The sequence below is a fragment of the Camelus ferus genome, chromosome 7, assembly GCF_009834535.1.
Source record: "Camelus ferus isolate YT-003-E chromosome 7, BCGSAC_Cfer_1.0, whole genome shotgun sequence".
In the NCBI taxonomy this organism is placed as follows: Eukaryota; Metazoa; Chordata; class Mammalia; order Artiodactyla; family Camelidae; genus Camelus; species Camelus ferus.
The window spans coordinates 61,958,507-61,974,688 of NC_045702.1; the positions used below are offsets into that span (position 1 = coordinate 61,958,507).

The 16,182-nt window shown below is 33.8% G+C and overlaps 1 protein-coding gene across 1 annotated transcript in view; it reads right to left on the reverse strand.

Moving 5' to 3' along the window:
- The window catches only part of VPS50 (VPS50 subunit of EARP/GARPII complex), a 105,811-nt gene that overhangs the window by 80,349 nt on the left and 9,280 nt on the right, over window positions 1-16,182 (reverse strand). Inside the window, exons 3-5 of the mRNA XM_006187033.3 lie at window positions 3,857-3,979; window positions 2,694-2,765; window positions 533-586 (exon numbers count right to left, since the gene is read on the reverse strand). Of these exons, the coding sequence (XP_006187095.1) occupies window positions 533-586; window positions 2,694-2,765; window positions 3,857-3,979 (249 nt within the window). The remainder of the gene's footprint in view (window positions 1-532; window positions 587-2,693; window positions 2,766-3,856; window positions 3,980-16,182) is intronic.

Consider the following 16,182-nt stretch of genomic DNA (forward strand, 5'->3'; position numbering starts at 1 on the left):
GGGTGTAAACAAATACTAATACATCCATTTCAATGTTTCTACCCAATAGACCTTCACGAGGTAACCAAGGATATGACAAATATGATTTCTGTTTGCTAAGAAGCTGTGACAATGAATATCTTCATTTGATCATTGTTAGATATTTCAGTGGATTTTGAAGTCTCTGATTTTCCAATGAAAAGGCAGATTCAGCTAGACAGTTCTATATTTATCATATTTTAAAGAAAGATTGAGCAGTCATTGATGAGCTATGAGTTACAAAATAAATAAAAGCAATTTTCAATGGCCTTTCCGAAGTTAGGAAAACCAAATAGATTACTTTAGAATCAGGTATAAAAATTACTTCAATTCTTCGGTTTGGTATATTCCCCCCCAAATGAGAGAAAAAACATACAGACACAACCCACATAGAGTTAATATGTTGCTATAAAACTACAGACAAAAGAATAAATTAAAATATTTCAAATTTCAAATATAAGTCACTTACACATGTTTAATATGTTACTATTAAAAATAACAAATATTATCCTACCTTTACATAAGCAGGCTGTTTTTCAAGGATTAAATCTGCTACTTTTCTAGAGACCTACAAGAACATGCAATCAAACACAGGAAATAAAAGAAAAAGCCTCATGCTTTCTATTACATTTTACATTTAAAAATTTTCCAGAACATTCCACAAGTCTTCCCAATAACTTCTACAACAGATATTGGCATGCTATGGCCACACGTATTTCTCTGGCTATGAAATTAGTAAAGAGGTAGAGCATATAGCACAGTGCTTGGTCCTTAACAGAAGCTCAATAAATGGTCATTATTACCATTAATAATGAGTATCATTATCAGATTTAATTAACATACACAAAAGTGTAACCATCTTTAAGGGCACAGGATTTGTTTTAAAATGATAAACTTGATGAGATAAATAAATGTTTAACCAACTGTATTTACAGAAACAACGTCTGGGAAACGGAGAACATCCTTGTACCCTTCAGATCCTTTGTACCACACAGGAAGACAAACAATAAAATTTGGTCCTCCATTTCTGAAAAATTGGAAACACATTTTTTTGGAGTGCTATGAAGATGTCTAAAGCCTTCTTGGTCACCTCTATGAATAATGTTAATGTCTGCAAGTTAGAATTATAATGGTTTAGAACATGAGGCTCTTACTTCACAATTTCAGGGGCCCCTGCAGGAGGACACTGAAGCAGGACCACGTCTAGCACAAAGCACGGCACACCAAAGGTATCTGGTGAGTGTCTGCTCTCCTTTCCCCAGTCAACTGGGAACGAACTAAAACACTACACACCCATTCAGCTATGGCATTAACTCTTTCATGGTTTTTTAATCCACTCAGAATTTGTGCAGATAAGTATAGATTTGATAGATATGAATCTGTATAAATGTACAGACAGAAACCCCACGTAATTTTACCAAATTGGGCTTATTTTTTTTTAAATAGATAATGTAGTTATTGTTAGTCTGCACTGTGCCAGGCAGTGTGCTTTTCCTATATAACCTATTGAAATAGTTACTTGCTTCCTCATTTTCCAGATGAGTCATCTTAAAATAGGTAACAGTAACTCACCCATGCTCATACAGTTATTAAGCTGCTAGGCCGGGATTCAAGCCCAGATTTATCAAATCCCAAAGGGCACTATACTACATGGCCCTTGTGGTGGGGCTCGTTCCCAAAAGAATGCCACCACATGAAGTACAGAGGAGGAGGAGGACATATTTAAATATGCTGAAACCAAGAGAAGGCAAAAGGTGCCACCATCCACTGAATTCTAAGTTTCCAAAAGCACAGCATAGCTTTACTACACAGCCCTCTAGTGCTCAAGTGCCCTTCCCACACCACTGCTGCTGCCCCCAGGGAGATGCCAGCACCCACCAAGACCTCCAGGTATAATACAAAAGAAAGAGAAGTACATCTTCCTTTCTTTGTCAGATGTATTATTAAAAATCGTATTTTAAATAAAAATAGCTAAATTATTACTATTGCTCTTTTAGGAATTCAGCCTAACACGAGGAAAATACAAAATCACAGAATCGTACAGCATTAGAGAAAATATATGCCTAATCCATTACTTCACGGATGAAACAAAAAGGGACTTAGCAAGGCTAAGTGACTTGCCCAACATCACACAATTAACAATGATTACAATTCAGACTTTCTGAATCTTAACCCTGTATTCCCTTTAGACCAATTTCAACTAGATGTGGGGGCCTTTACTCTGGATAAAAAAACTCCACCACAAAACTATAGATAGGGATGCAATATAATGCATATGTGTAGTCAAACTGTAACAATTCTATCTAATAAAACTGAAAAAAAAATTTTAAGTTAATAAAATTTGGAAAAAAAGAAATTGAAAAAATTGAAAAAAAAACTGTGCAGAGAAGTCATGCAAAGGACTCCTAGTAATCTGAAAAAAAAAATCAAAATTCTTTGATTATGTTTAGTATTCCAGAGAAAGAACTCCAATTCTAGAAGCAAATCTATCAAGGTAACACAAGGGAAACTGAATAGGCAATGAATTTCTATGTATAAATACATCACTTGAGTCAAAGTCATGTTAAATAATATTTAATATGTTAATATATTAGTTAAACCATAAAATCTGCAAACATTACACCTCTCTGTTGTGTTTCATTTACAGTTGTCAGAAAGAAATGTTTTTTACTCACTGCAGCTTGCTGTTGTTTCAATTTATCTCTGTACTCCTCTAACTCTTGCAAATTGAGAACAGGAGGAAGCTTCTAAAACAAAGAATCCATAAATGAAGGGTGAAAAATAGTTTAATTTGGTTTCATTTACCTTCACACCTCTCCCTTATGTACTACAATCTGTGCATACAAAACAGTGTCACATCCCGTTTCCCCTGTCCTCCCCAAGTTCCCCTCTAGACTCCAGTCACAAAAGCCTGTATCTCTGTTACCCAACCTTCTGGTGCTCAAGTTCCATCCCTCACCCAGCCCTCCTATCTCCACTGCTGCAGCCTCTAACCTCCAGGAAACCCTGCCACCCCTGGGACTTCTGGACCTTGAGCAGGGAAACACTGCCTCCACAACCTGTAACCGAATGAGTGCAAGTCCCTAACCTCAGCCACCAGTACATCCCTACCTACCTATGACAGAACTCAAAATTTATGTCCCCTCTGAAATAATATGAATGGTAACTAAGCACCACAGTGCAATAGTGACAGTTGTTGGAGTACATTCTAGAGTACACATATTTCAGAGGACAATAAGGGAAACCAACAAAAATGCATACAATTGTATAGACAGGAAACTGCCAGGTTAGACTTCAAGCCTCAGTCAACTCATAATGAAACTTCAGAATGAGCTGGGTATTGCCTTTATCTAAAATCTTAATTTTACTATTTGGACTTTTTTTGAAGTTCCCGTAAATTTTTTTTTTTAAGTTCCTGTAAACTTAAAACACCATTGTTCTAAACATTATGGCACAGGGGTAATTATCACGACTAAACAATTATGTAAATAAATTTTCATGACTGAAAGTCTCAGAGCTTTCCTAAATATATTTAACCAATATAAAATAAGATAGAGGCAACATACTAACATATGGTATGCTAACAGTTAAAAACCAAAAATACACAAATGTTTCCTGGATCAATAGTCTATAGCTGCACTTAATTTTACATCTTTAAATGAATTATCAGCATTGTTGAAAGATGAGATTATTTTTAATCACAATATGCTCATCACAGACCAGTCCTGGTATTTAAAAAAAAACAACCCTAAAAATCATTCATAGCTCATTCACAAATTCAATCACTGAACACAACAGGCTTTAGATAGGTTTTAATGAAGGTTGTTTTTTTTTTTACCTCCAGCTCATACTTAACAATATCAAATGAGTCCGTAGAAAAATACACTTGTTCGATACTGTTAATTAGTTCTTGTTCAGCTTGAGGGTCACTAGGCTGTTCTCGAAGTTCTCGGAATTCCTCCTTTATGGAAAAAAAAATCAGTTATAGCACCTGTAGCTATTATATTTCTATCTGCATGGAAATAAATAATCATCTGTCATAACACTTGCAAATCTCCTGGGAAACATTCTGACCAAGGAGACAGACTAACAGAAAACATTAGAGTTCACAAAAAATTAGGAAAAAAGCCAAACACTAAAAATTACCCATCTATTGGAGAAAAAAAAACTAGCCAGTTTGAGGATTCAGATTTTATTTTCAATTCCTTGTGTGCCAACTAGTAGTTGAGAGAATTTAGGTATAAACAAAAGGAAAAAAGCAGTGAGTACCTAATATCTATCATACATACATACCACACATATACACATTTTCATCATTTAACAACATTCTAAAATCTGTCTCACCACAGATAAGCAGGGAACAACATCTCAATGACTTTCAGGTCACAAACAGCATTGGAATTCAGGTTTATAGTTAATAATTTTACAAATTTAAAATATAAATTCAAGAAATCCTTTCTTCTGCTGAAAATCTCACTGCTTAGCTAAGAAACACTTGGTTCCAGAAAAGGTTCACAAGATTAGTTCTGTAATTCTATGTCCAGAAAAGGTTTACAAGTTTAGCTCTGTAATTCTAAGCAGCCTCCTTCAAGGTGTACTGATACTACAATTAACGAACTGATTATGAACCTAAAGCTCTGACTTTGAGAAAATATTTTCTTTCTAATGATACGGCATAGGGCTCTGCTGGATTTACACAACAAAAAAGAGCTTAACAAAAATCCTACCCCTAATGTCAGCATACTTATCCCACACAGCTTCAGTGCATAACTGGATAAACCTTCAGCTAACCGGGAAATTTCAGTAATTCAGATACCCACTCTCTGCCACACTAATCAATCAACATATAATTATAGACATATAACAATTTAGTCAATTTTATTCAAATTAATCTCAAATACATTTAAGCACACAAAAGAAACCAGCATTTAAAAGCATTTTACAGTCAAAATAATACTTACCAAAACTTCTTAATAAATCACCATTAATTAAATACACAAAAATTATAGGGTCAATTAGAGGATAATATTTTCCAAATAGAGATATTCAAAATTATTTTATTGCAGGGTAGAATTTCTATTGATTAAAAAAAGAGCCGGGGTGAGGTAGGAAAGGATAGACCGGGAGTTCAAAATTTGTAGATACTGACAGGTATATGTAGAATACATAAACAAGATTATACAGTATAGCACAGGGAAATATATACAAGATCTTGTGGTAGCTCACAGTGAAAAAAAAAATATGACATGAATATATGTATGTTCACGTATAACAGAAAAATTGTGCTCTACACTGGAACTTGACACAACATTGTAAAATGACTATAACTCAATAAAAAATGTTAAAAAAAAAAAAAAAAGAAAAACAAAAATCACGCAAAAAAGAGAGCCTGGTTTATATATCTTTTAGACTTGAATTTATATTTTAAATTTATAAAATTATTAATTATAAAATTATCCCCTCTTAGTAGAGTCAAGCTGAAAGAAAATATTACAGCAATAAATCTGAAACTCAAGAGAATAGCTAACTGTTCAAATTTAAAATTCCATTAAATTGAAAAGAGAAGGCAAAGTCCTATAAAAACTAAACCTGTGTAACTAAAAGTACAGGGGAAAAAAAGCTTCTTCGGTACCAAAACTCAACTTATAAAATATACAAACAAACAAACAAAAATGTTAAAGATACAGCCATCACTGATTTAGCATGCAATTAGATATTCTGAGTACAGCAAGAAATCCAGCATCTTAACAGTGGGAGCTCTATTCCGGTGGGGATTTATCTACAACACACTAATCTGTGTAGCACCTTGGACAACGGCGCTGAGGAGGTTTAACAGACCTGGGCTAAACCCACACAACTCGTGGAAGGATTCCCAACTAGTTAGCCTATCCACAGGCAACCTCCCTGCATCCAGTGGAAATCTAAATTGACAGTGAGACACGAAATGGAAAAAGAGATCAGAAATTCCTGGCGATGTTCCTCCCTAAAAGTTCACAGCTTCAGATGCTACAAGCTAAGGGAACGAATAAGACCCAAGTGGGGATATAGCAATGCTGCCTCCCTAGGAATTCCGCAGCACCATAGATGTACTTGGTACTATTCAAAAAAAAAAAAAAAAGAAGATTACAAAAATTGCTAAGAATGAAAAACATCAGATACGGAACAAGCCAGAAATTCAAACAGACTGCAACGAATGAACATTTTCATCTCAAATGCATAAATGCCAACGGCATACAACTCCATGCAGAGGTTCTTTCTACACAACCTAATTGATTGATCTAAAGGTTTTAGCTGCAACTCTGCTATCAACCTTGGGCAACTGAGTCTCTTCATGCATGCTTTTTTTTCACCTGTAAAGGACACTCACATACACACACATGCTCAAAATGACACAGAAACAAATATCCAAAGTTATTAAAAATGTCAGAGGGAAAACATGATTTCATTTATAAATATTTCACAAGTGTACATTTCACAAATGTGATGAATCTGTAAAAAGAGTACAATCTGTATATGTATATAAAAGGTCAAATGCCATTCCTTCCTAGAGAACTCAGCAATTATCACAGAGAGCAGAGAAACGCATACAATTCCAAAGACATTGCATCTAACACTTGACACTCTAAGTAACCTGGACTAAGGAGAGGGATAAAACGAAGAAAAGGCAGAAAAAGAAACATAGCAAAGTAGATTTCAATCCAAAACAAATGCCCAAAACCATATCCTTTAAAATACCCTCTCCTTACAGACAACTTAGTGGCTCCTGTGTGAAAATACATATCTGAACTCAAATTCCATTCTGCCTAGAATCCAGATCACTGTTTTCCCTTTTAATCCTACTGTGCTGCTTGTCTATAAGACTCTGCTCCTATCCAATCATTCTCTGAATGTTTCATCGCTGTTAGTGCTGCTGGCTCGATCAGATTACACACTTCTTGAGAACTGAGGTTTCTCCTTATTCTCCATCATTATGCTCCGAAGTGCCAAGGCACACTGTAGATAAAAATCACTGATCAAACTAATTTAAACAGTGAACTGTACAAAAAAAAAGGAAAACAACAACAAAAGGAAGACACAATACGTTCTTGTTTTGATGGTCAAAATCTTCCACCAATTCTTAAGAAAGGATTTCTTTCTTCTAACTAGAAGTAACAATAAATGTTAGGTGATTTTAGGGATATTTTATGTATGTAAATTAGAAAAATTAACAAACAGCTGGACTGCATATTCTTAACACATTACTCCATAATTTTGCCATTATATAACTGGTTCCCTAGGATTGGAGATATCTGAAAATAGCATAATTCGTCACCTAAAAACAACCAGTTTTGTGACCCACTATATATGAGACAAAATTTTACATAAACAAAATGAACAAAAGATTTCCTACAAAAAATTTGAAAGGTAAAATTAGGGGAAGAGAGTAACAAATGAAACTCCTCATACCACACTGAAATATGTAATATTTTTTAAAGTTACAATAATATTAGATACTTAAACTATTGTTTGGGAATAAAATATTTCAGTCTTAACAAACTGCTATTATGTTATCAATAAAATTAAAAAAAATTTATAGTGAAGTTTGTTTTACATAGTAACTAATACACACATATTATCTTTAAAAGTGGTATAAATGCTCTGTAAACTTTGAAAATTCAAAAATGATTTGTCAACAACTACAGACCACCAAATATGCCACAACTTGCCTTCTAATGGTATGTAATCTACTATATCTAAAATAAAGTACATCAATGTCACCCTGGAATTAAAGCTAGAGAAAAACTACAATTACAGTCATGAATTTAATTGTAAAGGGGATAAAAACAAAAGTACAAGCATCAAAAAAGAACAAATTAAACCTCTCTCCCTGTCATGAGGAAGTAACCTGCCTACTAGCAAAGCTCTATTACCCTATCTTTCCTGGTCAAGTCATGTATTTCAATTTAACAATTTTTTTCAATTCCCACCAGGTAAAAATTCTCCACACTAAGTCACACAGAAACAAAGATGAGTAAAACACAGCTCTTTCCTCAAACAGTTACTTAAGTAATGGGGGGGGGGGGAGTCAGAGGAATAAACAATGATGATGCCAGGCAGAACACAAAGGAACACACACAAAATGAAGGGCATCAAAGGATAGTGAGCTCACATCTGATGGAAGAGGTGGCATTTAGAGAATACGAGGAAAGGTAAAATTTCAAGTTTTACAAACTGGGGGGAATAAGGCTACAAACATAAAGCAAAGCAAAAGTAAAAACAGTGAAGTGGGAATGCATACAACAGGTTAACCAGCATAGGATGGCTTCCCACAGGGCAGAAAAATGTCATAGGGGGAGACAGCATGCACACCAAAAGGTAATAAAATGCAACAATTGTGATGCTTTTAAAATCCAATATATTTTTATATATACTGGAACCATATTTTTCCTTCACTAAAAATAAAGCATCTTAGCACATATCACTGTGCCAGATGCTATATTCCAAAAGTAAACATAAATATTCAATATTTTCTTAACAAAATAAACCAAGCAGGGTTATTCTAGGAAAGTGGTGTATAACGAAGAAGTTATTCAATATTTTAGAGGCAGTCTTTTCCAGCAGTCACAAAACACTGTAAGATTGCATATTTTCTATTTTGATCATCTGAGATAAAGCTACATGAACACACACATAAAAAATACATATAGCAAATGTAACTTTATGAAAAATAAAGAAAACAATCATAGTAGACATTAAAGTGAACATGTTTGATTTTAGCCAAGCCATTTTTCCTGTCAACATAACAACAAAAGGTCATATAAGAACTGGGGATTCAAGTCTATAAAACAACTGGAGCCCTCAAGCATAAGATGTTATAAAACATTTCCAATATACTTATGGTTTCTAAAGAACCAGGCTATAACTTTACAAAGCAATTTCCCACATGAGTTCCTCTCTTACGGGAATGTATTCAAGTTCAAGAGGGAAAAGAAAAACTACAAATTTTACATTTAATGACTACTTTCAAATTATCCAAAATTACCACACTAATTAAAAATATCAACTCAAGTTCAGGACTTTCAATTCTATTCACTTTTATAAGTGTGAACAGTTAGTTACGACAACTTTACAGGTCTCCTTACCTGTTAAGCTGTAAACAGGTCTCTAAAATTTTGAAAAGTATTTTAATCTAATTTTTAAACCCACAGAGCAGCCTAGAAGCTTACAATTGTCAGTAGCAGGTTTTTACCCAAACAAAAAGATAAATATAAAAATCTTCATTTGACAGGTCAGGTTTCAAAACCCTGCAAAAAATGTATTATAGAATAAAAAAAAAGAAATTCAAATCAACTTCCATTTCTGTAGTTAGCTATATTAGACCACAGTTCACATCATATACCTGCATAAATGAAGAATGCATTGTGGCGGGAGTGAGGGAGGGAGTAAAAGAAGAAAGTTTGCTCTTATAAAGCATGAATTTGGGTTTGCCAAGACAAATGCTTCTCTTTTTCTATGTGCATTTTTTCATCAGTCAACATAAAAAGAGCTATTCCGTTACAATAAATTCTAAAACCAGAAATCACGGTCTCACCGAAGTATACATCACATTAGAGCTCTAATTGAGAGCAAAAAATGTTTATCCATCAAAATCTATACAAAGCTTTAAGAAAGAACAAAAACAGGAAGTCTGCAATATTCAATCAGTATTATAAAAATCATAACTCACTGAACAAAAATAGGATTTCAGTTTCCAAATGAAATTGGATTCAAGATCACAGATAACCTAAAACTATAATGAATTGCCAGATGTCTGATTAAGTGGGGAAATGGCACATTTTTCTTAAAATCTCAGTAAAACAACAATAATCCATCAAAGCAGTAGGTTCATCAGTTTGTGTTTGTGTTTTAAATAAAACATAGTTTTTCAAGTCTACACTGTTTTTCTTCAGCCTTTCAGTGCCATCTAGTGGAATATTACTGAGGTTACAATATGAAAGGAGGTTTCAGGAAAACAATTTATAGAAGATTTGATAAATTAATCCAGCTTTATAACATATTAAGTGATCAAAGTAATGTACTTTTAATCCTTTCTTCAAAATAACAGCATTCCAAATATACACATTTTTAAGGAAACAGATCTTAAAGAAAAACTGATTTTATTCACAGAACTGTACTGAATTATTAAACATGTACTAAAAATCACAAAATTAGAAAGCAAAATGCTGATATTTGATACTCTGCCAAATATATTATTACTTTTCTTATTTAACAGTTACGATATTTTTAACAAGTATTTTCCTCAATTTATTTCTGCAATTTATTTATTATCTATTAAAGATAATCGATCTGGAGACATCAAATATATATATATTTAAAGCTATCTCTAAAAACTTCTCAACTTCATTCATAAACATCAAGCTGTTTGCCACATGCCTGTCCAGCTAAAGGTAAAGAAAAGACACATAAACTGAAGTATAGAGAGAAAAATTCAGTGCATAAGTCTTAATTTAGGGGGTTTTTGGTTTTTAGTTTTCAAACACCTCAGCAGACCCTCTACTCAAAAGAAGAAATACTACCTATTCTGAGAAAAGCATCACAGCACCTTCAATCCCAGTGTCTAATAACCTCAGTCTTTCCAATTCCTTCACCTTCAACATCCAATAAAACCCGCAGTCTGAAATCTTGCTTTTAAAATGTCTCTCAAATTTAACCCTTTTCCATTTCGTAAATGTCATATTCTTATCTCCTTCTTAATCAGAATCATAGTCCAGGATTTCCACTCAAATCCACCTTTACACTAACTATCCTTAAATTTAAAACAAATTAATCACCAATTCTAGAAGACCCAACACTCACTTCTCTAGCCACCCATCTCCTCTCCTGGCTGTGCTAACACTATATATACCTTGGTATAGACCTCTGCATACTCCTCTGCAATTACCTATTTTTGCTTGTCTCTCCTACTCAGGTTGAGGGAGGAACAGTCTTGTACAACTTTGCATTATCAGAACTTAGTAATTGGAGGGAAGGTATAGCTCAGTGTTAGAGTGTGTGTCTAGCATGCACGAGGTCTTAGAAGGTCAATCCCCAGTTCCTCCATTAAGAAATAAACAAATAAATAAACCTAATTACCTCCCCATACCCTCCCCCCTCCAAAAAAAAACACCTTAATTGCCTGGCTCAATAAATGACTGCCAAATGCACTGCATAAATGATCTTTTATGATTTGCTATGAAACAAGGGTTAATAATCTCAAAACATCTGAAGCCAAGAGAAGTATAATTTTACTAATGGTTAAAAAGAATAGTTAAATATTGTTAGCCATGAATGCCTAAGAAAAACTCTAAATGATTTTGCAGATTCGTGGTTAGAGTCCCTCTTGGTACCACCTGCAGAAGACACCTGTCTTAAATGAAACATGATCCTAATTTGAAAGTTTTTATCCCAATCACTAAAGCTAAAAGTCTCCTAGTCATAAACTTCAGTAACACAGAGAGCAAAGTACTCATCTTCTAAAAAACTGCTCAGTACAGTCTTTGTATGTCATCTCTCTCCACAAATATTACAATATAGAGAGTATAAAATACCCAAGCTAAAAGGGCTCTTAAATATCATCTAGTCTAATCACATCTTTTCACAGATGAGCAAACTGAAGTACAAAGCTATTAAAAGGACTTCTTAATAAACTGAATGTTTAAGTCAATACTTCGAACCTAGCCCTCTTGACTCTTAGTCCAGCCCTTTCCTCTTATCCTGGTAAAGTTCTAAAAATAAAGCTCTGTAGTTACTGCGGTTTTAGGATTCCTTTCAAGGATACTAAGAAGTCAAATCAAAGCCGTTTATCTTACTTCACAGAAGTATTCTAAATGCTAGAAAACATTCTGCCCAAAGTCCCAGAGTGTTACGGAATAGAAATGCTAGGGCAGCTACTCAGTAAATATTTGTGGAATAAATTAAGTATGCAAACAAAAATATTTTCTTATATTTAGACAAATACATTTTCAGGTTTTGACTGCAGCAGATTTCTTTTGTCTCCTCTCCCTGTATTTTTCTTTAGTGAAAAAAACTCAAAGGCATAACTAAATCAATCATGTAAGAGTAAACACAGCTGAGCTACTAATTTATGTGTTAGTAAAATCAAGGCCTTAAAAACAACAAAAACTCTTTAGCTTTACAGAACAATATAGGGAGGAAATATTTCCTTAAAAATTAATAAAACAATATTCATATTAGTCTTCTTTCTCAGGTTTATGATATGTAAACATTATGGAAGCACTATGGGAAGTTTACTTAAGGTCTAGATGCAGATTCATAAGGTTCTGAATACTGATATTTTTTTAATGAAGATTCAACAAATACTCTCAACCACAGTCCTAGTAAGTTTTATAACTACTCACCATGTGGCCACTGCAATTATTACATATTATAAAAAATTTTGGTCTTAATTCTTCAGATTTCTTGTAACCAATTAAACTAAGTAAAAACCTTTCACATAATTCAAACAGTATAAATTTCCTTAAATGGATAACAAATTTAGTCAGTAAATACTATATAGATTAATTTCTTATATCCTTACCTCTGCATGAAAATCCCAATAATTTGAAAAAAAAAAAAAGAATTCATTTCCCAGGAATGAAATTTTAGATCATCACTAACTCTTCATTCCACTTTTTACCACAAAAATTGTCAGTAAAACTTCCAAACTCTTATCTAGAACAGTTCCTGTATTTCCTTTCTCCATTCTTCTCACCAGGTACGCAGCTTGGCCAATAGTTCTCAAACTTGACTCCACACGGGAATCAGCTGGGGATCTTTAAACTCTACCGACACTTGGCTCCACCCAACACACCGTGATTTAATTGGAATGGGGTGTGGCCTCGATACTGGTTAATTCTAATTACCAGCAAAGTCTGGGCACCACTGACCTTGGTTCTGAACTATTTAAACTAAGATTTTCTTAATCTGCTCAGTTTCCTTTCCTATACCAAGTTCTGAAAAGAAACTTTTTTTTTTTTTACTGTCTATACTATTTTGTCCATCAAAATTCCAAATTTCCAGTATATGGATTATTTTATTTGACTCACATCTCCTCTTAAAATGGGATACAGGGTCACCTTGACTATAAAATGCAGAATTGTACCAGATGATTTCTAAGGTTTCTTCCCACTCAGAATTTATTTAGTTCTCAAAAAAAAAAAAACACAAAAACAAATCAATAGTACTTTCTGGATTATCAAGCACACCTACTGGCCTTCTTTAGTTCTCCTTAACTACCCTCCTTTTTCTAATGAGTGAACCATATGAAATTTGCCAATATTAGACCATTTTTAATCCCAACAAATAGCCATTTCATATGATTCATCCTAATATTTTCTTCCTACTTATCCTTTGTACAAGACTCTTTAACGTAACACACCCAAGCTAAACTTTCTTTCTTGAAAACTCAATGAAATCTCAATTCCTTGTTCTAACTTTAAAAGACATGATGACAAGAAAAGGAAAAAGAATGGGCCCAAATGGGCCCATACTTGAATATGAAAGATATCTTTTTTTTTAATGTTCTACCTATACTTGAGTGGGGTAGAGCTATTACATTACATGAAGCTTCTCCATACAAGTATTTATATTGACTACTTAAACAGTATAAATTGATTTTTTTGTTTTTTACTTCTTGCACTAGAGTATCAGAGGAACCCAACCTTTTTTTCCAACTGAGGTATAACTGACATACAACATTATATTAATTTCAAGTGTACAACAAAATAATGATATTTGTATATACTGCAAAATGATCACCACATTAAGTCAATGATCACCATACATGGTTACAGAATTTTTCTCTTGTGATAAGAGCTTTTAAGATCTACTCTCTTAGCAACTTTTGAATATGCTATACAGTATTATTAACTAGAGTCACCTTGCTGTACTCTACACCTCCATGACTAATCTATAACTGGAAGTCTGCACCTTTTGACTCCCTTCACCCATTTTCCACTTTCACCCAGCCCCCCAAAACCCCCACCTTTAACAACTACCAATCTGTTCTCTGTATATATGAGCTTTTTCCCTTCAGATTCCACATATAAAAGGTCATATGGCATTTGTCTTTCTCTGTCTGACTTATTTCACTTAGCATAACATCACCAAGGTCTATCCATGTTGGCACAAATGGCAGGATTTCCTTTTTCGTGGCTGAATAATATTCCACCGTGTGTGTATACTACACTATATATATTAAATATATCATACACATACATATGTAATACATACACATATATAGATTTATATCACATTTTCTTTATCCATAAATCCTTCAATAGACCTTGAGGTTGTTTCCATGTCTTGGCAATTCTAAATAATGCTGCAATGAACATGGGAGTGTGCATATCTTTTCAAGGTAGTATTTTCATTTTCTTCAGATAAATACCAATAAGTGGAATTGCTGGATCATTTGGTAGTTCTATTTTCAATTTTTTTGAGAAATCTCCATACTGTTTTCCATAGGGGCTGCAACAATTTACACTCCCACCAACAGTGTACTAAAGTTCCCTTTTCTCCATATCCTCACCAACATTTATTATTTGTTGTCTCTTTGATAATAGCCATCACAGGTATCATTACCAAGTTCAAAAAATATCTATCTCAACCAAAGTATATCTATGCAATACAGCTTACTCAGTTTAAGACCTGAGCTTTCAAATAATTCATAGAGTATACTACCATTTTCATAAGAGAAAAAAAGAAGGGAGGAGCCAACATGAACTACTCCATGTAAAACCACCCCCACCTCCACAGAGTTGATCTCTTCACCCTATTTCCTTCATAGTAGCCATCATAATTTGCAATCACCTTGTTTACTGTCTGTCTTCCCTCCACTGAACCTAAGTAAGCTCCCTGACAAGAGGAGTTTTGTCTTTTGAAAAAGACCTTTGTCTTTTCCACTGCTGTACTGCCAAACCCTTAAGAATATCTAGCACATGGTCAATGCTCAGTATAAATTTGTTGACTATGTGAAGGAAAAAGGCTAGAAGGCAATGTTAACTTTGACTATGTTGATGATTTTTGAGATTTTTTTTTTTTTTGGTTTACCATGTTTTCTGTTCATAGTACACACTACTTATTTATTAGAGGAAATGGTTATTTTAAAATAATAGTTTCAAATTACTATTTAACATTTTGTTGAAATGCTTTTAGTAATTTGAAAAACTTAAATAAATCATTCTGAGGGCATCAAAATTCAAGTCATAAGAACTAGCTGCAACATTAATTTTAAAGCAATTGTATAAAAATAAATCATGTAAAAACATACACTGACATCACTAATCATCAGGGAAATGCAAATCAAAACCACAATGAGATACTAGTGTGGGAGAGGATGTGAAGAAATGAGAATCTCTGTGTACCATTGGTGGGAATGTAAATGGGTGCAGCTACTATGGAAAACAGCATGGAGGTTCCTCAAAAAATTAAAAATACAAATACCATATAATCCAGCAATCTGACTTCTGGGTATACACCCGAAAGAAATGAAAAAAAGACTCTCAAAGAGATGTCAGCACTCCCATGTTCATCGCAGCACTATTCACAATAGCCAAGACATGGAAACAACCTAAGTGTCAGTCAACAGATGAACAGATAAAGATGTGAGAGATACAGATATACAGATACATAAATATAAATACACACACATACACATAATGGAATATAATTCAGCCATGAGAAAGAAGCAAATCTTGCCATGTATGATAACACAGATGAACCCTGAGGGATTTATGCTAAATGAAATAAGCCAGGCAAAGACAAATACTGTATGATATCACTAAAATGTGTAATCTAAAAAAGCCAAACTCACAGAAACAGCGACCAGAATGGTGGCTACCAGAGGCTGGGGGTGGGAAAAATTATGAGATGTTGGTCAAAGAGTACACCCTTCTAATTGTAAGTTGAAAAAGTTCTGGGGAATAATAAAAAAAATTAGGGAAAATTAAATTTATATGTACTACCTAACTACAAAGTAACATCTAAGTTGTGAAACAGCATTATATTTCAGCATAATATACTTAGCTGTGCTGTATACGGAACTTCTGAAAAGGAGACTTCTTAACCCTTAATTTCAGTACTGACTGCAAACTTCACCCACATCAAACTCAGTCTACCGACTGGAGCTTTACCACTCTCTGAACC